This window comes from Macaca thibetana, chromosome 2 (genome assembly GCF_024542745.1).
Source record: "Macaca thibetana thibetana isolate TM-01 chromosome 2, ASM2454274v1, whole genome shotgun sequence".
NCBI lineage: Eukaryota > Metazoa > Chordata > Mammalia > Primates > Cercopithecidae > Macaca > Macaca thibetana.
In genome coordinates, this window is record NC_065579.1 from 161,190,131 (window position 1) to 161,211,607 (window position 21,477).

At 52.2% G+C, this 21,477-nt stretch overlaps 1 protein-coding gene across 7 annotated transcripts in view; it reads right to left on the reverse strand.

Annotated features, from left to right (window-relative positions):
* BOC (BOC cell adhesion associated, oncogene regulated) overlaps window positions 1–21,477 on the reverse strand; it is a 76,409-nt gene that overhangs the window by 1,092 nt on the left and 53,840 nt on the right. For 5 of the 7 annotated variants that reach the window (XM_050778815.1, XM_050778816.1, XM_050778819.1 and 2 more), the window contains 15 exons: window positions 17,880–18,026; window positions 15,375–15,518; window positions 13,596–13,889; window positions 12,957–13,229; window positions 11,611–11,918; window positions 8,033–8,195; window positions 7,508–7,618; window positions 6,828–7,034; window positions 6,278–6,459; window positions 5,621–5,726; window positions 5,138–5,260; window positions 2,699–2,920; window positions 1,775–2,010; window positions 1,484–1,560; window positions 778–971 (listed from right to left, as the gene is read on the reverse strand). In XM_050778815.1, the coding sequence (XP_050634772.1) occupies window positions 778–971; window positions 1,484–1,560; window positions 1,775–2,010; window positions 2,699–2,920; window positions 5,138–5,260; window positions 5,621–5,726; window positions 6,278–6,459; window positions 6,828–7,034; window positions 7,508–7,618; window positions 8,033–8,195; window positions 11,611–11,918; window positions 12,957–13,229; window positions 13,596–13,889; window positions 15,375–15,518; window positions 17,880–18,026 (2,787 nt within the window). The remainder of the gene's footprint in view (window positions 1–777; window positions 972–1,483; window positions 1,561–1,774; window positions 2,011–2,698; window positions 2,921–5,137; window positions 5,261–5,620; window positions 5,727–6,277; window positions 6,460–6,827; window positions 7,035–7,507; window positions 7,619–8,032; window positions 8,196–11,610; window positions 11,919–12,956; window positions 13,230–13,595; window positions 13,890–15,374; window positions 15,519–17,879; window positions 18,027–21,477) is intronic. The other 2 variants (XM_050778821.1, XM_050778820.1) reach the window with 1 other exon arrangement.

Genomic DNA, 21,477 nt, shown 5'->3' on the forward strand with positions numbered 1-21,477 from the left:
TATGGCTTCTGGTTACAACCATCCCACTCACAATCCAGTCCCCCCGGACTGACACGGTCCAGTTTAAATGATGCTGGGTCGAGCTTTAGGACCCAGCATCTTTTAAATTTAATCTCCTAGAGACAGGGTCCAGGATCTGCCTATACATGGGCATGCACACAGAGAAGCTAAGAAACATTAGTGGATACTTGGTGTCCTCACTGATCAAGTATCCACTGATTTCTAAGGAGACTAGCACGGAGGGAGACAATGGGATGGGCTTAGTGCGAATGGCCCCAAACTCCTTGGAGAAAAAGTTCTGTGGAAGTACAAAGAGTTATGATGATGATGTTTATAAGAATTTGGCTCCTTAATGATTGAGGCAACCTTATTCCTTAATTAAGAGACAAGCCTCAACAAAGTAAGGCATTTCAGAATGATTAGAGAATGCCTCTTAGTGTGATGAGCGGCAAATGGTATTTGTGAATGGCCTTGAAATGCAGAGACCAAAAAGGGTTTTTTCCTCTGACATGGAGAAATGGCCTTTTTCTCAGAGGCTGAGGACCGCAGCTTATCACGCTGGAGTAGAACCCACCTGGACATCCCACAGACCTACTGGGCCTTCAGCAGTGAAGGAAAGTGGCCAGCCACCCTCGATGCCCCATCCCTCCCACATCAATGCTGTGGCTGGCTCCTTACCAAGCCCCACCTTTGCAGACTGTTACTACTGGCTTGTGGATGCCTACCTCATGTCACCCCCAGCCTGTTCCATTTCCCTGCCCTGCTCCTGCCACCAACCTGAGTGAAATGGAGGATCCCACATTGCTTCTAGGACGGGACTGTCGGGGGCTCTCCTCACCCCTGACTGGCCCACAGCAGCAGGCTGTTCCCGGCGTTGGCAGCAGTCGTGGTGGGGCTGCAGCAGCTGGCGAGTGGAGTCATCGGGCAGGGTGTATAAGAAAGAGCCCTCGTCCGGGCTAGACTCGGGATCCCTGCAGTGCACAAGCCCAGATGGGGAGGTGGGGCCGGGCAGGGTAGGCCTGTTGCCCCACCCCCTGCTGGCTATCTCCCTGTCTGAGGGCATCAGAGCTGGTGAGAGCTCAGATGGGGCAAAGACTGCTTTCCCCTTTGAACATCAAGAGGTACCACACCATCATTTTCACTCATCATTCTAGTCCATTTCCATTTTATTCCATGTGGGAGGATGTGAGGTCAGGTGTCCAGGGGCCCATGGGCAAAGTCAGTTGTGGTGAGTGCTTCTGATCTGCCTAGTGAGGGAGGATTCCGAGATGCCAACCCATGCCCCCAGGCAGAAAAGGCACCGCAATTGCAAATGAAACAACTGCCTATTAGGGCAACGGCTCAGAGGAGCATGATTGTCAGTTCCGGGGACCCCTGAGTACAGCACTACTGCTTGGCTCTCAGTGACTGGCCTTGGATTTGAGGAGCTAAAGGGAAAGTGAGGCTGTGGGGCTTGGGAGTAAAAGGGGAGAAGCCTGGTTACCTGGTGATCTGGTGACTTTGGGGGTCATATCCATTGCCAAGATGGGTCTGCCTCAGCAGGCGGCTGGTGTCATTCTGCTGCTCAAAAGGAAGAGTAATGAGATGGCCACGCCAGGGAGTCCAGGTAACTTTCCAGTGTTCACTGATCAACAGGAGCATCTGCTCCTGACTAAAGAAAGCCTGGCCCAGCAGCCTGGGCTGAGACCCTAGGAGGGAGGAGGTCCCCCAAGGCAGCCCAGTCACTCCCTCCTGGGTGTCCCATACCTGCCATCCACACCCAAGAGTGCACTACCTGCTGAAGCTCGCCTGGGCAGTGCTGCTGCGGCTTCATGCCCGGGTAGCCCACTGCAGCCGCGGGGCAGCCCCTATTCACGTGGATCCCATTAGCACAGGCCCGTCCACTGATGCCACTGAAGTAGCGCTGTCCGCTGGTCTGGTGGCCTGGGAGTCCTCCCAATGGCACCATAGTATATGGGCAGGAGGAAGGTGGAAGGGCACTTCGAGGAAAACCCAGGTCTGTTGTATGTTCTAGAAGGATAGAAAAACAAAGGTGTGCTTAGGCCAAGGGAGCCTGGGACGGGTTGGAAAAGCCGTCAGGAGCTCCTGGCCACAGAGGGTCGAAGGATGTAGGCAGAGGGTTGACGGTGCCCAGGAGATGGAGAACATTTTCTCTTAGAGTCTCCTTCGTGTGCCCACTTCTACCCGACACCTAGACTCTTCTGCCGGGAGAAGGGTGGGGAGATACAGGGTCCAGGGCTTGGGGGCAGGAAGTGGCGAGTGAAAAGCAGCAGCAATGTTTAGAGGAGGCAGGCTGACCAGATGTCCTGCCATCTGAAGCAGAAATTAGTGACTGAAAGATTGCAGGATAGAGGGGAAAGCTGAAGGCAGCTCCGCACGCAGCGAACAGGCAGGATGGACTCTAAGTAGGAACATGCGGTGAGAGGAGCAGCTTCGGACACTTAAGAAGATAGCACTGCATAGGTCCCGAGCTCCAAAGGTGCACAGAAGACAGCCCAACTTTCCCTCCTTCCTCCTCCCCAAGCCGAGGTCTGTTAGCTGGGGGGAGGGGTCCAGTCGTCAGGTGTTCTTTGACCTCAGAGACCTTCGGGGGACTCGGGCTTGAGCTTTCTGTGGACGCAGACCTAGGCACAGGCCTCTGTAGTGGAGCTCCCATTTCCCGCCCAGGCTCCTCCCACTGAAAGCGTCACTCACTCACTTTGCTTAGACCAGGCCCTCCACAAGCAGAAGGGGATGAAGGTGACGATGATGAGAACGATGGAGCCCAGGACGACCCCGACAATCAGATAGGGCAGGTCACTGGAGCGAGCCACCATGGCCCCAGTGCCCACCGGCCGCTCTATGGTTTCAGGAGGGGGCGGCTGTGGTGGTGCCAGAGTTGGGGGTGGCAGTCGACCAGGCTGGCCAGAAGACTTCCGAGCTGTATTGTGGACAAAACTCACTTCAGCATGTTTCCTTGATATTTCCTTCACAACAAATAGAAAAAAAAAACACCCCCATTCCATGGGTGTGGGAAGTGGGGTCAAACTCACTAGATTGGGCCTCAAAATCTCTTATTTGAATGGCGTCCACACTCAGCATGAAATTGGCATCTAATGTGAAATCTGGTGGTGTGGCGGAGACCTGACCCTTACATTTCAAAGCAGAGCCTGAGATGCCTGTGAGCCATGCACCAGAGCTGGACCAGGTACTTCCAGCAGAAGTGGTGTAGTGCTTTTGGGAAGAGCTGGTGAACTTTTGGAAGAAAATATTTAAAATGCGGGAAGCCAGAACAAGAATTGGGAATGGAAGAATTTACCTACACCCAAGAGTGTGCAACCTGCTGGTGGACTGAGACACGAAGTACTATGTATTAGCATGGATCACAGCAGGGGAACGCGTGTTCCGGGACTCACGAGGACACATGGTACATGTGAGATGCCAATTCAGAGGTGGAGTCGAGGCCATCAGCTCCTCACTTGAGCTTTGCTGAGTATTAGGAGGTGCAGCTGACCCTGCTGGCCCTAGTGGCCGTCTTCTCTCCCGGCTTTCGGACTCTGTCCCCTGACGTTCCCCACCTCTCTGCTGCTCTGTACGCCTCTCCTTCCCTCTCTGTGCCGTCTGCCTCCGCAGACACTGGGAGGCCTTCCTGGTTCCCCTCTGTCTGTACTCTCTGTATATTCTCACCCAGTCCCATGACTTCCACCTATATCCTAAAGACCCCCAAACGAATCTCCCCACCCAGACCCCCTGCCTGGGGCAGGAGTCCTGCTTCTTATCAGACACTTCATTTCAAAGTCTCCAAAGAGCCAAAGACTCGGTAAGCCTCCAAGTGGTTTTACCTTGTTCCTTTCTCATGAAATCTGTTTCTCTTCTTGCTGTTGCCATTTCAATAAGTTTCAGTACTTCCAGCTGGAGACTCCTTTCACTGTCTCCCAGCCCTAGTGCGCAAGCAGTCCCTGGTCCCACGGACACCTCCTTAGCAAAGAGACTCAAACCCGTCCCTTCTCTTTACCTTTACTTTAGAGCCCCAGTTCTCAACCCTCAGCCCATTCCCTGCAGTCACCAGTGACCCATCTCAGCAGACAAATCCACTGACAGTCCTCCCCCACCTCACAGCCTCGCGTGGCCCCCGCTGTCCCTGGCTGCACCGGCTCATCTCACAGTATCCTCAGTGGCCTCTTTCCTGGGCATTCACTCCCATAACCTCCTTCCCAGTACCTGACACTCCAACCATCTGGCGCTATGTCCAGCCTTGCCCCCAGGCCACTCTCTCCTCATCCTGGCCTGAGATTCAGTCTTCCAGCAGACCAGTGGGAAGGCTTCATGAAGCCTCCTCCTCCCTCTGGGCACTCCCTGCACCAGGTGATCCAGGATTCTGGGCTGTGCATGTAACCGCCCTCCCTCCAGTGTGCATGACGGAAGAGGGCAGGGAGGGACACAGAGGCCTCAGGGAGGATCTGCTGAATGACTGAAAGCCAGTGAAGCAGAAGAGAGAATGCTGTTGCCTTGATGAGAGGAAAATGTGTTGTTCTGTCCCTATTCCTATTCCTTTGTGATCCTCTCCTGATTCTGTTCTTTGCAATACAACTGCTTTATCTCACTTTCAGTACCTGCAAAATGGAGATAATGCTATCTCTCCATCTGACCAATGTGCAAATATTAACAAGTTATTATGTGACTACGTTTAACATGTTTTAAGTGCAATAGAAAGGGTCTGGTCTTGTAGTTAAGATAATCCCGGCCCAAAGCGTGCTCTACCCCTAACTGGCTGCACGGCCTTGGCTAAAGTATGCAGCTTCCTCATGCCCACTTCCTTTCCCATCTCATGGGATTGTAGTTCAGTTAAATAAACCAACCCATGGAAGCACCAAATATCATTGCTGGAATAAAGTATTTATAGGAAGTTCCCAACTTAAGAATGAGGTGTATCCCCTCATTTCATGGATGAGTTAATTACCAAGTTCCTTGAAGGTGTCGTGATAGCCTATTTAGTATTAGGCACAGACAAATGAGTAGAGAGTGAAACATGACCAAGTCTGAGGTTATGTGGAAAACAGTCTTCCTGGAAAAGAGACCCAGCACCGCACAGGGAATGGTGACTTTGCCTTCCCTTGCTGGGACACCAAGACAGGAGAGAGAACCCAAAGAGCTTCACCTTTGGTCTCACAGATCATCACGTTGCTGAACTCGCTCTCCCCTCCTTCATTGAAGCACTGCATCTTAATGTCGTAGGAGGTCTCTGGCTGCAGGTGGCTGATGGAGTGCCAGTACCTGTCCCCTGGGAAAGAGAGTCAGAGAATGGTGCATGGCAATGTGCACATGGTTTTCTTGAGCCCAATCTCGACTCAGCTGGGGCAGTGTGTGGGGAAGGATGCCACTGACTGGCACAGGGGTGGCGTATAGAGGAACGCTGGAGGAAATGTTCTAGGTGTCCACCCATGTTGTCCCATCATCATGTGGATCCATGAAGTTGATAGCTTCAAGGGTATTATGAATGAGTCAGTGACATGGAGCTCAGAGCTTTGTGTCACACCAGACGCGGGTTTATGCTTCGCCAGATTTCACCAACACCTTGTCCCCCATCCCAGCGGAGGAAATTATAGCACACAGAAGCTATAAACACAGAATTGTGTCTCACCTTCCACCATATCCTTCTTGTAGTCACTATCATTGTCACTGTCTGTGGGTCGATAATAGATATAGAAGCCATGGATTGGGGTGTTGTTGTTACTTGCTGGGATGTACTATAGGGAATGGAGAAGAAACAAGTTGACAATGAGCAGAGAAAACATCATCAAAGCAAAACCACTGGTGTATGAAGCTTCCACCCCAGTCCAGAGTCTGAATTTCACTTGGGGCCCCGGCAAAGATTTCTAATGACATCTCTGAGGTTCTCTGAAAAATGCTGTGAAGATCACTCATTATTTTATTTAGCCTAGACGTCCCTAAGCTTTTGAAGAGAAGAAACAAATTGCCATTTCTCCAAAGACTTCAATTGCTTCTGATCTCCCTGGACATGTGAGGGGCCCCTGTGGCTGAGAAGGGGCCCTGAACAATTGTGTTGGGATCCCCTGTGGTATCAGGGAAAGGGCAGGAAGGAGGGAGAGGTCTACCAGGTCAAGGCACCAGAATCAACAGGAGACCACTAGAGCAGCTCCAGCCACTAAGAGCCTTCCAAATTCCACTGATGAAGCTTTCAGGTGCCCTGTTTGGGGGAGTCTCATCCCCAGGCTCACAGGGAAGGGCGTTTAGGGGAGGCCGTCTTCTGCTGCAGTCCACGGCCAGGCCCGCTTACCATCCACTTGAGCATGATGGTGGTCTCATTGACCGCGTCCGTGAAGGTGATGTAGGGACCTGCCACGGGCCTCTCGTACACGCGGCCGCTGTAGCCCGACACCACGTAGGGCCGAGAGGGGGCGCTGGGCTCGCTCTCCCCTAGCATGTTCAGAGCCCGGACTCGAAACTTGTAGGAGGTGCCTGGTGAGAGGGACACTCACTGAACTCAGGAGCTGGGAAACACCTTCTGATTCTCCCATGGCCTTTCAAGGCCCAGGACCTGGAGGGTCTTCTGGACAGCCCTTCCCCAAAGCAAGTTCTCAAAGGCCTCACAAGAACACCCGCCATTTTCAGAGCCAGGCTGCGGGGGAGATGGCTCTGGATGCTCTTCTGGAGGGAGGCGGAAGGCTTGTAGGACTGTGGTAAACACCACAGACAGCAACACGGAGGCATGCTGGTGGGTGGGGGCCTGGGCCGAGAGAAGGGGATCCCAGGCTCGTCATCCTCCTCCAGGTGGTCAGGGGCAGCTGGGGGATCAGGCCAAGGCCACAGCATGGCCAGGCCCCTACCTTTCTCTAGGCCTGTGATCTCCACGGACAGCCGCGACGGTGGGATGGCGCTGGTGGCCAGAATCCAGTCTCCCACTTTCTTTAGCTTCTTGTACTCCACACGGAAGGACTGGATCGGGAACCCACCATTCCCACGGGGAATCCAGGTCACGTACACTGAGGTCTCGGAGGCCGTGGAGATGGTGGGCCTGTCGGGAGCTTCTGGGGCTGGGAAAGACCGCACCCAGTAAGGAAGGAAGCAGGGTGAGATGACGGCTGAATGCCCACTGGGCCTGGCCTGCTCCTGACGGGTCCACGCCTCCCCACAGCCCTCCACCCACTGGTGTTCACGTCAGACCTCCCCACGGCTGCCCGGGCTGCCCTCTCCTGGGCGAAGGCTGTGAGCTAAGACCCCTTATGCTATCCTTCTGCAAAGCCAGAGTGTGGAGGCCCAAGGGCCACCGCTCTGGCCTCTGCTGCTCTCTAGATGCACCCAGTCAGCAATCCCAGCATCAATGCCAGCTTTTTATTTAAAAAGCTCCAAACTACATTTCCTCATTGTGGTTAAATGGGAGATGCCAAGAAAATGTCACAAAAACCCTGGACCTACAGAAGTAAGACCCCATTCAGCCACGGGAACAGGCCCTCTGAGGCAGTTCCAGTCCTGACCGCGTGTCCCGTCCCTGCTGCTCGGGCCTTACGGGAGAGGCGGCCGTGGTCGGGCTGGCTGCTGCTCTGGGGACTGGCTCCAGGGTCGTCTCTCTGGATCTGCTGCTCCTTGCTGGCCATGATCTCGGGTTTGGGCCGCCGTCCTGGGTGGAAATGGGTTGTAGTCAGCAAGGGAGAGAGCAGGCATTAGATCTCCCTCCCACAGAGTCCTTTTTGCCTGAGACTCTGCTGAGGGGCGTGACAAAGTGATGCAAATAAGCATCCAGGGCACTAAGGGTGTGGGCTCAGCCTCGGCCAACACTGGTTCTGTTGTGGTACTACTGCTGGCCCCTGTGTGAGAGAGGGACGAAGGGGTGCCAGAGAGGCCGGCTGGCAACTCTCCTGATGAGAGCTGGGACCTCAGCCTAGCACACAAACCACAAGGAGGCGGTAGCTGGAAGGAAAGATGAAGTTCAAGTGAACGGATGGGGCAAGGTGAGCAGGAATTCTCACCTGGGCCACTGGAACTTGCTTAGACCCATGGAAACCCTAAGCAAGGGGCAACGTTTGACTCTCACCAGTTCGGAAGGTGACCATGGCTGTCTGGCCCTCGCCTGCACAGTTGTAAGCTGCCATCTCCACTTCATACAAGCTCCCGGGGTCGAGTCTGGTGAGGGTCAGGCGGTGCTGGTTGGCTGGAATGCCAGAGATGGTCCAATTGTCAGAGGAGTTTGTGACCTGCTGGAGAAGGAGCTGGTATAAGGACTAGCTTCTCAGCCTAGGGCTACGAGTGGGCTGTGGTTTGCAAGGAAAGCAGCGCTGAGCCCAAGAGGGCAGGAGAAGGGGAAGGACAATGGGCCAGGTTGGGGTTGGGGCGGCACAGACTCAGACTGACCCCCCTGGCTATGGGACACCAGCCTCAGTGGGACATTCACATCAGGCTCTCTGATCCTTCGTCTAATGATCTCATCAAAGAAACCTCAGTGGGGAAGTCAGAGAGCCTGACTGATATTGCTGAGAACTCCTCCAAAGACCTTTTCTCCCTGTATTTCAAAGAACCTCCATGTTTTGCTTTCTTTCTCCTTCTGTAGGTAAACCAAACGCAGTTCCCTCTGTTTATATACTAATGAGACACAATGATGAGAAAGATAACGAAAGTATCAGCACCCACGAAATAGCAACATTTGCTAAGGGCTTACTCTGTGCTACACATGGAACTAAGCAGTTTATAGGCGCTACTTCCTTTTCCTCAAAATAGCCCAAGAGATTGGTGTTAATATTGTTCCCACTTCACAAATAGGGAGACTAAGGTTTAGAGAAATGAGCAGTTTGCTCAAGGCCACATGGCTAGTGAGCACCGAAACCATGACTTGACTCCGAAGAGCATGCCCATCGTTGCGCCCTATCCTGGGAAGAAGAGTCTGGGATCCAAAGTCCTGGGTTCAAATCCTGGTTGTGTAACTCAGAGCAAGTCCCCTAACCCTCTGACCCTTCAGCTTTGCATTTCACCAACGAGGCAAATAAACTCTCTCAGGTTATTCTGAAGATTCAATGAGAGAAGTTGTATAAAGTGCCCCGCAGCGAGCTTGGTGCACAGTAGATTCCCAACAAATGCCTGGCCCCTCGAGGCCCCTCCCCACATCCTCAGCCCAGTGCGGTTTCTATCATTTCAGTCCTCTTTGTTTCTGCTCCTGCCTTCAGTCCTTGCTCAGAACTTAAAAACTGTGGATGAACTGTGACTGTGATGGATTAATCCTTAATAGCTTCAAATTCCTCGCTCTTTAAAGGAAAAAATAAGGGAGCTCCAGGTTCCCCAACAGGTGATGCTGAGAGGCTGCTCATCTCAGCTGCCCCACCTTTTGGGACAACAGACTTTACTGCCAACTCTACATCCCAGAGAGCCTGCGGGAGCCTCAAGTTGTGGTTTGCTGAAGGAAGAAAACAGCTGTAAGGAAAAGCTCTTCTCCCTGAGCAGAATATTCCAAAGTTGAACAAAACGTACCATTCAAGGCACAGGAATGGTCTGGGCTCATTGTCAGGCTTCCAGGATTTGTTCCAAGGGGAGACATTTTTACAAACTGAGACTCCCCAGTGGTGCTGGAAACCCAAACACAGTAGCCCAGGGTCTGCAGATGCACCAGGAAATGAAACTTGCTTCGCGCATGTGAAACAGTGAAAATTAGTTGAACGATTCCCAGTCCCCAGTAAGAGAAAGCGGATGAAAAAACACAGCCCGAGTGCTGACTTTTGATTTCAAATTCTTTCTTGGGGATCTTTAAGGCTTGTTAGTTCCGTAAGAGAGGAACTGCTTTCAAGCCAGAACTTCTGCCTTGGCAACCCCAGGCTGAGGAGCCCCCAGGCTGGAGCCTAAGAGAAGCCAGAAGCAGCAGGGGCCTGTCCGGACTCTCACTTCCCCTGCGCCCCACGTACCCCGGCCCTCCCAGCGCTGGCCTCACACTTCACCGGGCCCAGAAAGGAAAATAAGAAATAGAAGGGTAATTAGTCACTGTCACACACACTGAGGGGGTGAATGTGGCCTGAGCCTGGCATTTCCGGATCACCACGGCACGGCCTTTGCCAGTCTGCCTCTTGTGCAAGGCTGCTTCATGGCCACCTATTGGCCTGAAAAATATTATTCTTGCTCTCATGCTGGGTTTCGTCTCCTGGGAACCATGGGCGTTTGGCCTGCCCTGATCTTTGTCTACAACTATGAGATGGAGGTGTCCAGTTACATGGGGAAATAGGATTAGGACTAGCCCTGCCCTACAACATGTGAACAATGCTGCTTTTTGTTAAAAACTCATTCACCCGCTTTGCTGGCTGCCTATGAAGAGGCCAGCAGGTGGAGGGCTAATGAGAAACTGCTCCCCCCGTCCCCCTGCCTTTGGGGAGGCAGCAGAGGGGGCATAGGGGGTGCTCTGCCTTAGGTGTCTTTCTAACAGCCCCAGGGTCTCTGTGGACTTGTCCCGACCCAAGGTCTTCTAGGAGAGCATGTAAGGGGAAAGAACAGAATAGAAGGAGTCAGGGGCCAGGGCTCCAAGGCAGGGAAACGGCTTCTGCACAGCTAGCGCGCTCCACTGTGCAGGCTTGGTTCTGTTTTCTTTCTTGTTTGTGGAGGTGGGGAGGAGTAGAGAAATACTTTTAATTCCACATTCATATGCTTTCCATCAAGTGCACATAGCATTTTTATAAGCAAAAGTAATAGAAGTGCATAATAAAAATCAGCACGTACATGCTGTTATTTATCAAATACAATTTTTAAAAATCCATTTAAGAATAATAGTTTTCTACTATCGAATGGCCTTAGAAAGGAAATGGCGTATACTTGGAGTGAACAGAAACATTTTCAAGGATGTTTTCTTATGGGGAATTTCATGTCCTCATCCCTGTGGGGTAACAACAGGTAAGAGCACAGCCTTCAGCGAGAGTGGCTGCCTGGGGACCCTGCCCTGCCTCACAGGACACAGTGTACAGGAGCATAGGCCTGGCTGGGCTCTGCCCCCGCATCCCGTCAGAGCCCGAGACTCCCTCCCTGACAGCTCCTGAAACATTCACCTGGACAGACTTCCTTCTGTCAAGGAGAAATAGCTGAGGTCTGAACAACATGATGTGCTTTGAGCTCAAATGCCTGCTTGTCAAACCCAAGCCATGATAGATTCTGAGAACTGAGGGGGTATTTTACAGCCTACAGAGAAAACACTTGTTCACAAATATTTGTTTTCCTGGCATTAGGCTAGCTGGCTTACCATGCCAGGGTTCCTGCGGGCATGTACCCAGCACAGCTTACTTTCATAAAAAAACAAAATATAACATCAACAACTAACGACGGAGGATGATGGTTACCAGGGAGACTGTTCACCATCTCCTCAGGGACTACAAGCTAGTGTGAGCTTCTGGGAAATGTGTGCATAGAGCTTAGTAGTGGATGCACGCACAAGGCTTTTTCCTGGGCCTTCCAGGGTCCCACACGACCATCTCACAACCAGCTCCCTGGGAGGCAGCCGGGATGGACACTGGAGGAGACAGAAGGGCCTGATTAGTGGTGGGGATTACTGGTTCAGGCTTCAGGAACTCAATGGCCAGGAGGCAGTGACTCTGCTCAGCTTTGCTGGGAAGGCTGTGCAGGGGAGGCAGCGGCCCCACACCAGGGCCATACCTTGCGATGTTTCACCACATAGTAGAGGATCGGTGCCCAGCCACTGCCCGCATGCCGAGGCCGCCACACCAGTTCATAGGAGTCGGTCTTGGAGGTGCGGGGCGAGCTGAGGATGATGGGAGCCTCGGCGGGAGCCCCCTGCCCCTTCTCTCCTGGACACTGCGGGGAAGCAGGCCGTGCTGATGTTGGGGGTCTGGGGAGCGCCGGCTCCCCCCTCAGCATCTGCTCAGGGCTGCCGGGTTTGGAGGGCGGTGCAGGAGGTGTGCCAGTAGCCGGCTCAGCATCCTGCCGCAGCCTTGCGGTTACGCCTGGAGGACCAACGGGAAGGAGAAGGAAAGGTTAGTCTCCTGGTTTACCTGCCGAGCTGTTGAAATGGGGAGAAAACAGGAAGAAGTCAGAGAGGCAACCTGGGCCCACCATCAGCCCGACCGCCACCCACTCTGAGCTGCCCAGCCAGGCTCCATGGAAGACAGCACGGGTGTCCCTGTCCTGCCAGAAGGAAAAAGCAGCCTGGTCTGCCCGGCCAGGGGCTCAGGGGTGGCTTGGGCATGGCAAGCAAACCTCTCTGTGGCCTGCTTTTCTCCTGAGTCCACGTGAGGTGCATCTCCAGTGCACTAACTCAATTTCCTCTCGAGGCCCAGGAACCCTGTGCCTTCCTTTTCGGTCTAGGCTGGAGATGGAGACATGTCCCTTCATGGTGGACTCTTACCACAGCACCATGTGGGCCTTTTGCTACTGAACATGAGACATGAACACACCTGGAAATGTCCTCTGAGAGTCTGTGAGGCCAGGAGGGGCAGTGCTTCCTTCAGGTTTCTACAGAATCTGCCAGCACCTGTCTCTCCTCTACCTGACCTTCCCCACCACAGGATATGGGCACCTGATAATGCTGACTTAGCATTGTATTGTACTCATTGCTGTATTTTTCTCAAGTCGTTTCCCTGGTAAGTTTTGTCCCCATAGGGGAGTTCTCAAGGGCAGGGTCTTTGCCATGTTGCTCTGCACCCCCATATTACCTCTCCCCAGGCTAAGCATGGTCACTGCTCAGTTGGCATAGGCCCCAACTGGAATGAAGCTTGCTGAGAAGGACAGACTGGCTTTTCTTCACCAAAGCACTAGAGCAGTGGTTGTCAAACTGGGTTCCACAGAAATATTTTTTAAAATACAACAATTAAATGAATTATTTTCATTAGTGAAAATCTGCACTTCTGATTTATTAAGTTCATACAAATTTGAACTTACAACTAAAAGCTACTTTTTTCTATCTTATATACTGGTATATTTGAGAAATGGATTCTCAAATGAGAATCATCATCTGGAATCTCAAACCCCTGGGTTACACTCACTTGGCCTGGAGGTTCGCAGCTGGACCACGGCGTGGGCACTCCCGACCTCGTTCTCGGCCATGCACTGGTAGACGCCTTCGTCCTCAGGCCCCATGCTGAGCACGCGCAGGGCCCTGCGGGAGAGCTGGAGGCGCTGGCTGGAGATGAGGGGCGTGGCATTCCTCAGCCACAGCACAGAGGGCGGAGGGTTCCCGCGCACCTCACAGGTGAGCTTGGCACTCTGGCCCCAGGGGATGACCAGCTGGGACAGCTCCATGGTGACCTCAGGGGGTTCTGCCAGGAAACCAGAGCAGGGTGAGAAGGACTGGGTGTTTCTGTCCCAGGCCAGATGGGCGGGGAGGGATGCAGTTAGGAGCAGCTCCCCCTGCCCTTCGGCTGTTGCTTTTTCCTAAGGGCAGAGTAGAGAGAGGGAGAGGTCCGACGTCTCCACCGTCAGAGTCATGACAGGAGGGCTCCAGGACTGTGTGCCCCTGCTCTGGGATCCAAAGAGCACTGACTCTTCAGCCTGCCTCTGTTCCTCACTCGGCATGTGGCCTTTCACAAGACGCAAACCCTCCGTGAGCCTGGGTTACATTTCTAGAAAGGCTGCACAGACCAGAGAGAAGGCCAAGGAGAAGACAGTCCACAGCAGACACTCACCAAACACCTGGACGTTGTAGAGGATGACCGCTGCCCCAGGCTGCCCAACCCCATTGTCGGCCATGCAGCGGTAGGTGCCTGAGTCCTCCTCGCTGGTGGTGTCGATGAGGAGGTTGCTCAGCAGGAAGCGCGTCTTGTTGTAGCCGGCGACACTGGACCCATCCTTGGCCCAGGTGACCCGTGGGGGTGGGATTCCACTGGCCACACACTCCAGAATGAGACTCTGGCCTTTGGTGACGATGATGGTTTGGGCCTCCGGCGGGTAGATGATGCGGGCAGCCTCAGCGGTGGAACCTGGAGGGGCAAGGAGGGCAAGGACAGAAGGCGTGTGGACCAGGATGTCCTGCAGAGCATCCCCAGGAGGCAGTCCCAGAGAGCACGGCGATGGGATCAAACAGCCATTCCAGGTCCTTCAACCTAGGTAGAGCGGGGCGTGCTACAGAATTCCCTTGGGGCTTGGTGTCCTTATCAGAAACAAGGGCTTCTTCTGCAGGGAGCTGTCATGAGTGAGAAATGAGACAACACAGAAGAACAGCAGCATCAACACAACAAATGCACAGTTAACGATGTGTGCTGGCAAGGAGAGAAAGGTGAGGGAATGGAGAGGCAGTTTAAATGGTACAGATGTTTCTTTCTGCTTGCCCTCAGTAAGAGCACTGTGAGGCTGAGGATGAGATGGGAAACAAGGATCTGCCATGCTCCCAGCCCCACCCTATGGTTCTCAGGCCCAAGTGTCCCTCACAGTGAGCATCTCAGAGCCGGCCTCCGGCTGAGCTGAATGGAATCCACTGTTTAAACACGTGCATTTCTCATACTGCAAGGTCCCCAAATGCAAATCACTATGTACTTCATCAGGACACAGCTGGGGAAGCTGTAATCTTTTTCGAACACTGCGGACAAACTGCACAGAACTCACTGAAAGGCACGTTGACTCTCCAATGTGTGCCGCTCCTCAGCGACCTTCGAGGAGCACAGGGACCACGTGTGATTCTGCTTTATATGCCAACCAGGGACAGACCCAGGTTTTCTAAAACCTGAAATTTATACAGTTTTGAAGGCCCAAAAAAGAATGGAAAACACTAGATACGAAATTAGGCCCTTCTGAGGACTCTGTCAGTGAGTGAAGGACCACAGAAGTTTCGCTTCATTAGTTTCACAGTGACTCCATCTCTGGTGCCAACTCTAAGCTAACTCCGTGTAAGACGCCACTTCTCTGAATAGGCAGGGACTCCAGACAAGTGCATGGAAAGGTAGCTGCTATTTTCCTGTGCATTGAGAGCATGTGGGCCTCCTGGACGCTCACCAGAGGGTGGTGCTGGGCACACCTCATCCATGCAGAGAGTGCAGGCCCAGGGACCTCATGCAGGGCAGAACGGCGGCCTGGAGGCCTTCCATGTGGGCGTCTGTGCAAGGCACGTGCTGTGTCTGCTGCTGAGCTTGAGACGAGACCCACCGTCCTGCCCCAGCACACACATACTGACCCATCCCAATCGCAAAGTAACGGTGAAGGAAACCTTCCAACAGGCAGGTGTGACAGCAGGCACAGTCACCTGCCAGAGTCAGGCCTGAGGGCTGTGTGTTGTGAGACGCTGGCCCTGAGGCTGGCCAGAGGGGAGAGAACCCCTGGCTGAGTCCCAGGTGTTCCCCCTGGCCAAAGCCAGTGTACACAGAATTGTAGCTTGGATGTGGCACCTCCAGGTATCTACCTCCCTTTCTATCTTTGTGAGCCCTTCCATCAGTGATCCCCCCCGTCCCCCAGCAGATGGGCCCGGGCCTTACGGCGCACACGCAGCCTGTCGCTGGAGCCGGAGGTTTTCACTTCCTGGGTCACTGGGTTGTAGGCCGCACACTTGTACATGCCCTCATCCTCCTGGCTGGCATTCACAATCTGGAGGTTCCCCGAGGGCATGATCAGGTAGTTACCTGTGGAAAGGGCAGGGCCAGGGGAAGACGGGATGGATTTGGGTCCAGAATGCTTCACTCTGCAGCTTCCACAAAGGAGAGGTGCACGAAGGGAGAGGAACAGGCTGGGCAGGCCCTAGGAGCTGATGTCCACCTAAGTCCCCACAAGACCAAGCCTAAGATGCTGTTCTCCCCATAAAACCTTGCAACAAGCGGGACAGAGGGCCAGAGAGAAAAGGTAACTAACCAACCAGCTAACAGACTGGCTGACTGGCTAACTGCCACAACTTAGGGCATAGGTCTATGGAAGAGCATTTTATACTTTCAAGGGAGCTAGGGGAGGCTAGAAAGAAAGCAGGATTTTGAATCAGCCATGGTCTCATGCTCTGGGTCTGCTGGGTATTCACTGTGTAATGTAACTTGGGCAAGTTAATTAATCACTCTGATCCAGTTTCCTTATTTGTGAAAAGGCTTAATGTATGCTGCCTCAGGGCCATTGTAAGGACTGAGAGGTCCATGCTGCACACATGAGGGATGAGATCATCATTCCTGCAAGCCTGGAGGAAATGGATTTTGGAGCTTCCCCTCATTCTCCCTTCCCAAAATGATGAGCAAATCTTCCCATCAGTCATAGCCATCACTCGGAATCACCTCATTATTGCACTTCTGCTACTTGGAGAGGAATATTCTGACTTCTAACCACTGTCCTCCCCATGAATGCCACTGAAATCCTTTCTTCCACATCAGGGGGCTGTTAGGCTCTGTTTGCTCCTGGTCCACGGGTGCCATGGGCTGGTGCCCCAGCGGTGTTCAGGTTCTGTAACTAGGAGGCAGATTCACAGCTCCTGGACACCCCAGCAACTAGGGTGGCATTTGGCTTCCTGGCAGGTAAAGCTATGGCCGTCAGTGCCGAGCTTTGCCCTGGTGGCCCCTCCTGAGAGCTGTGCTGTTGCCAAGCCTGGTGCCTGCCTGCTGCTGGGCCACCCAGGTATGAGCTGCTTAGCAAGTGCCAGATGGAGTGGGAGAAACCCTTGGCCCTGGTGGGGCAGGCAGGCCTCTCTCGGAGGCTGCTGCCAACCTTCTGCTGGGGACGGTAGGGATTAATGCTCTTCTTCCCCCACTCTCCAGTTGGTTCTGGGTGGTTGGATTAGGGGTTTTACCTTTTTGAAAACAGTTTTCTGTATTCTCTAAGATTTCTATAATGAACATATGTTCCTTTCATAACCAGAAAGAGTTGATAAAAATATCTTAAAATCTAGAGTATATTTTTAAAGGTATACTTTTTTTTTTCTTCTTGAGACAGGGTCTCACTCTGTCACTCAAGCTAGAGTGCAGTGGCACGATCTTGGCTCACTACAACCTCAGCTTCCTGGGCTCAAGCAATTAAAAGGTATACATTTTGAGCTGTGGTGTCAGGTTAAGTAAGGTCTACTTGGCCTCGAGTACAGGGTTAGTTGTGAAAAGAGGCTGGCTTTGACTTCAGGGACAACCTCTTCCCCTCTGGCATTCTGTGGACCAAGTCTTGGCTTCTCTGGACCTGCTGCCGTGTCTGTCCACAGTGGCTTGAGCAGGGAGCTGTGACAGCTGAGATAACTGCATTTACTATGCAAACAGGGAGAGGGAAAAATAAAGTCCACTGCAAAGACTGCTCTGCTGCATGGGGAAGAGCTCCACCTCCTGCCAGGGTACCCTGGGGCTCCGTGAATGGGCTTATTAGGCAGCCTTCCTGTGTGTGCCGGGAGGCACAGAGCTTCCACAGGCAGCATGAGAACCACGTGCTGAGAGCCTGGATGGAACAGCAGCATCTCAGTAATCATCTTCTGGGGCCTGAAAGGATAAAGAAATTTCTCATGCTAAGACAGAGGACTTCCGTAATGGAAGCCACCCGCTTTGGGACCCTACAGGACTACATATCAAGAAAGAAGACATGACCAAGTATGGTGGCTCAAGCCTGTAATTCCAGCCAAAGCGGGAGGATTACTTGAGCTCAGGAGTTCTAGACCAGCCTGGGCAACATAGCTAGACTCTGTCTCTATAACAAATAAAAATAAAGTTAGCCAAGCATGGTGGCATGTGCCTGTAGTTCTAGCTACTCAGATGGTTAAGGAAGGAGGATCTCTTGAGCCCTGGTGATGGAGGCTGCAGTGAGCTCTGATTGTGCCACTGCACTCCAGCTTGAGTGACCTAACAGGATCCTGTCTCTTAAAAGGAAAAAAAAAAGGCAGGAGGACAGCTGGCCAGCATGAGGACAGGGCTGCTGGCATGTTGAGGGGGTTTGTGAGGCAGCCGCAGCTGCCCTAGCTTTGTTGAGCAGTGAGCGGTTGGAGAAGGCCAGCTTCCCTTCTGGCCTCAGCCTCGGCCTCTGGGTTCCCGCCCACTCACCTCTGGAGGCCTCCAGCCACTCTTGTTTGACGCTGTACCGGACCTGGGCTTTGGGGTGGCTCTCAGGCAGGTGGCAGGCAATGACTGCTGTGTTTCCCTCATCCACTTCAATCACATGCTGCACGTCTAACTTGAAGTCCTCGAGATCTGTGAAGAGAAGGGAAGGTGCTGGCTGGAGGAGAGCAGAGCAAAAGTGTGACATTTCAGGGTGGGCTTGTGCCTTGGTGTTGCCAGTCATGACAAAGCTCACACCTAGGGGGATATCAGGGGATCCTCCAAGTTCTTCCTCTGGCCCCTTGTTGTCTACACGAGTTTGTAAGAATGTGGGGCCCTCATCACTGATGGGGTTCACTTTGTATATACAAGCTGGGGGAAGGTGCAGAGGGAATCCCATCAAGCGGTGCCTCTGGCTCAGACCATCTGTTACACTGAGATGTGGGGGCAGGTTGGCTCTGCTTATCCACCCCAGAAATGGGGTGGGTCAAGGTACAAATGTCCTAGCAGAGCTGTCAGAAGGCTCAGCTAACAGAGATGGAAGGGAACAATAAAAGAGAATGCTGATGTCTTTTCTCCAAGTTGATTAAGAACAGCCTTCCCAGGTTCTCCTCAGGCATCCACGATGACAAGCGATAGGCCTGAGACTGCACTTGATTGATGGCCATGGTTGTAACCAGAAGGCTGATACTTGCTGCTCAGGAGCCACACCCCGCATCACAGAGGATCCTTCCTTGGGGCTGGGGGCAGGACTCTGGATACCCTAAGGGTTTTCTAAGGCAAAGAGGAATCTGCCAGGACAACAGGCAGTGCCCCAGGGTGGCTTAATGGCAGTGGACTGCGGAGGAGCCGAGGTCCTGGCATGAGGCTGTGGTCTCTGGCAGCCCCAGGGCCATCTCTCCTGGCTTGCCACCATGGGATCTAAACTGGGAGAGGATGGAGATCCATCTAGAATAAGAGCAGAATGTTTCCCAAGCAATCCAAGAGTCCAAACAACAAATCTCTCTCTGTATGAGCCAAATCACTGATGTTGCTGAGTAAAACAGGGACCACTTGCACAACAAAACTGCATGCATTCCAAGTTGGAAATCTGGTTTTCAGGATTGTAGCTGAATTTAAGAGGAGAAATAAAACTAATGGAGTATAAGACAGATGGAAATATTTTACCCAGACACTCTCTTCCTAAAGGTAGTCAGAAAGCCCTGGAGGCACCGTCTCCGAATGCTGGCCACACCAAATTCTGCTCAGCTCCCGGGACTGACAGCATCGGGCCTGACTACAATTTCACTGCAAGACTGCACCTGCCTCTGCTGTTGTTTCCACTGGAGACCCAGAGAGGGCTGGAATCAGGTTTCTCACAGAAGACAAGAGATAATTACCAAAAACAAACTGGTGTCACCCTAGCAGTGCCTGGTGATTAAGGTATTCAGTGAGGTCAGGAGGCTTCCCACGTCATGGAACTTCCCAGCAGCTCTTAGTCAATTCAAACCAACACAGGGGAGGAAAAGGATTTTGTTTCTGTGAAAGGATTGATGTCCCTTTGATTACAATATTAGACTGTGAACTCTTTGGGGCATGGACCAAGTTTTGTTCCTGTCTGTGTCCCCTGAACCTAACCCAGGTCCTGGCCCCAAGAACACACTTGGCCAGTGTTGAATGAATAAATGAATGAATGTTAATGAATGAATGAGTATCTTGGAAGCTGAGCCCCACAAGTTAGGTACAAGATGCCCATTATGCTGCCTAGAAACTCAAATTCATAAAGTTGGTCTACATTTTGAAGAAACGGACAAGAGCCTAGCACAATGAATGTTCTATGAACGTTATATCTAAGTGTGGCCAGTGAAAGTTATTTTGAAAATAGAATGTTTCTTGAGAGGTTATGCGGGATCTGAAGAAAGAAGTGAAATAGGTCCAATAAATGTGCTATAAGAAATACATGACATTCAAGGAGTGATGTGGTGGAAACAGTGATAGGATGGACATTCCATTCTCCATGATGTGCTTATTTCACACTGCGTACCTGTATCCAAACATCTCATGTACCTGATAAATATACACACACACACTATGTACCCACAGGAAAAAAAAAAAACTTAAAAAAAATCAGGGATTGGTTGTCTGATTCCCTTCTATTGCCCCATTTCACTTTCCAGGCTGAACAAGCATGATGCCTGCGGGTCAAGGTGAGATCTCTCAGATTCCTTCCTATGGGTAAGTGTAAACCCTCCTGGGCTTCTAAATAATGTTTTCAAAATTATTTAGTAGTGTGTGTGTGATATCTGACCCTAACTAAATTATAAATTCCTGGTGGGAAGCCTATTAATTTTTCACTCTTCACCCCAACCCCAAGCTTTTTGCATAGTACTGAGGACACAGCAAATGCTTTCTAAATCCTTGCTAAATAAATACAGTTTGGAAGTCTGAGCCCAAGACCAGCTTGATGGGTGCGCAACCTGCCCCTGCACTTGATGGGGCTACCACTTGGTTTAATGCTCTGCTTTCACCATCTGAAAATTCTTAATAATGCTTGAACGTGGGACCCTACATTTTCATTTTGCATTTGGTCCCACCAATTATTTAGCCCAGTCCTGGCTGAGCCTCTCAGCCAAGATAGCTAATGAGTTTCCTCTCAGAGAGGAGGAAGGTTTGGACTATGGGAAAGGAATTGCTTGAGCTCAACATGTTCTTGCTAAATATTGGTAACTGTGTTTTCTGAAAGCAATTCACTTAAAAAATGCAAAGGCCTTAATCCTCCTTCAGGCCAGTGCGCCCTGTACCTGCCAAGTCAGGAGGCTCCCCACAAAGCGAGCTGTGAGTGATTGTGAGCTTAGGGGCATCTGGAAAATTCCTCAGGCGCTGTGAAGCATTCTCCTCTATGGTCGAATAAATCCCAAACTACTCCACCCATAGGTTTTTGTTTTTTCCTCCTCCTTTTCTTCACCTCATTCCAAGGATATTTGCCTTAAGCAAAGAATATACTTAAACCTAGCAGATCATTTTCCAAGAAAGATGTAAGCAACTGAAAGGAGTTTGGCACCAGGACGCCATCTCCGTCTTCACGGCCCCAGGCTCCTGCCCGTTGTAATTGAGGGCTTATCCAGGCACGGAGGGAGCATGTACTTTGCCAGGCACCCACCTCAGTAACCCAGTGGTAGAAAACACTGGCCCTTTTAATCCCCTCTTGGCTTCTGCTGCACCCTCTGACAGCTGCTCAGCTGGAGACAGAAGGCTGTGCAGTGGGGGAGCATGAAGCTGGGCACTGGTCAGCCATGCGGCCAGACAGCCCCTCTGTTCTGATGCCAACATGTGCACAACAGCCTGTGCAGGCAGGACGGAGGGCACCCCAGCTGGACATCCAGCTCCCCACAAGCGGCGACTGGCAGGCGAGCCTTCCTGGCTTCAAAACAAATAAGCAGCAGTTTGGTTCTTGGCCCTGTCCATCCTACCCCCATCCCTGCTCCCCCCATGCCTCCTAAGCTGAAGCCTTAGCTTAAAACACTCCCAATTTGGCTGCTCGAGTAAAACTTGAGTTTCACTAAGGGATCAAAGGCAGAATAATGAAGTGATGAATGATCTGAAAATCAGAGGACTCCCTTTTTCT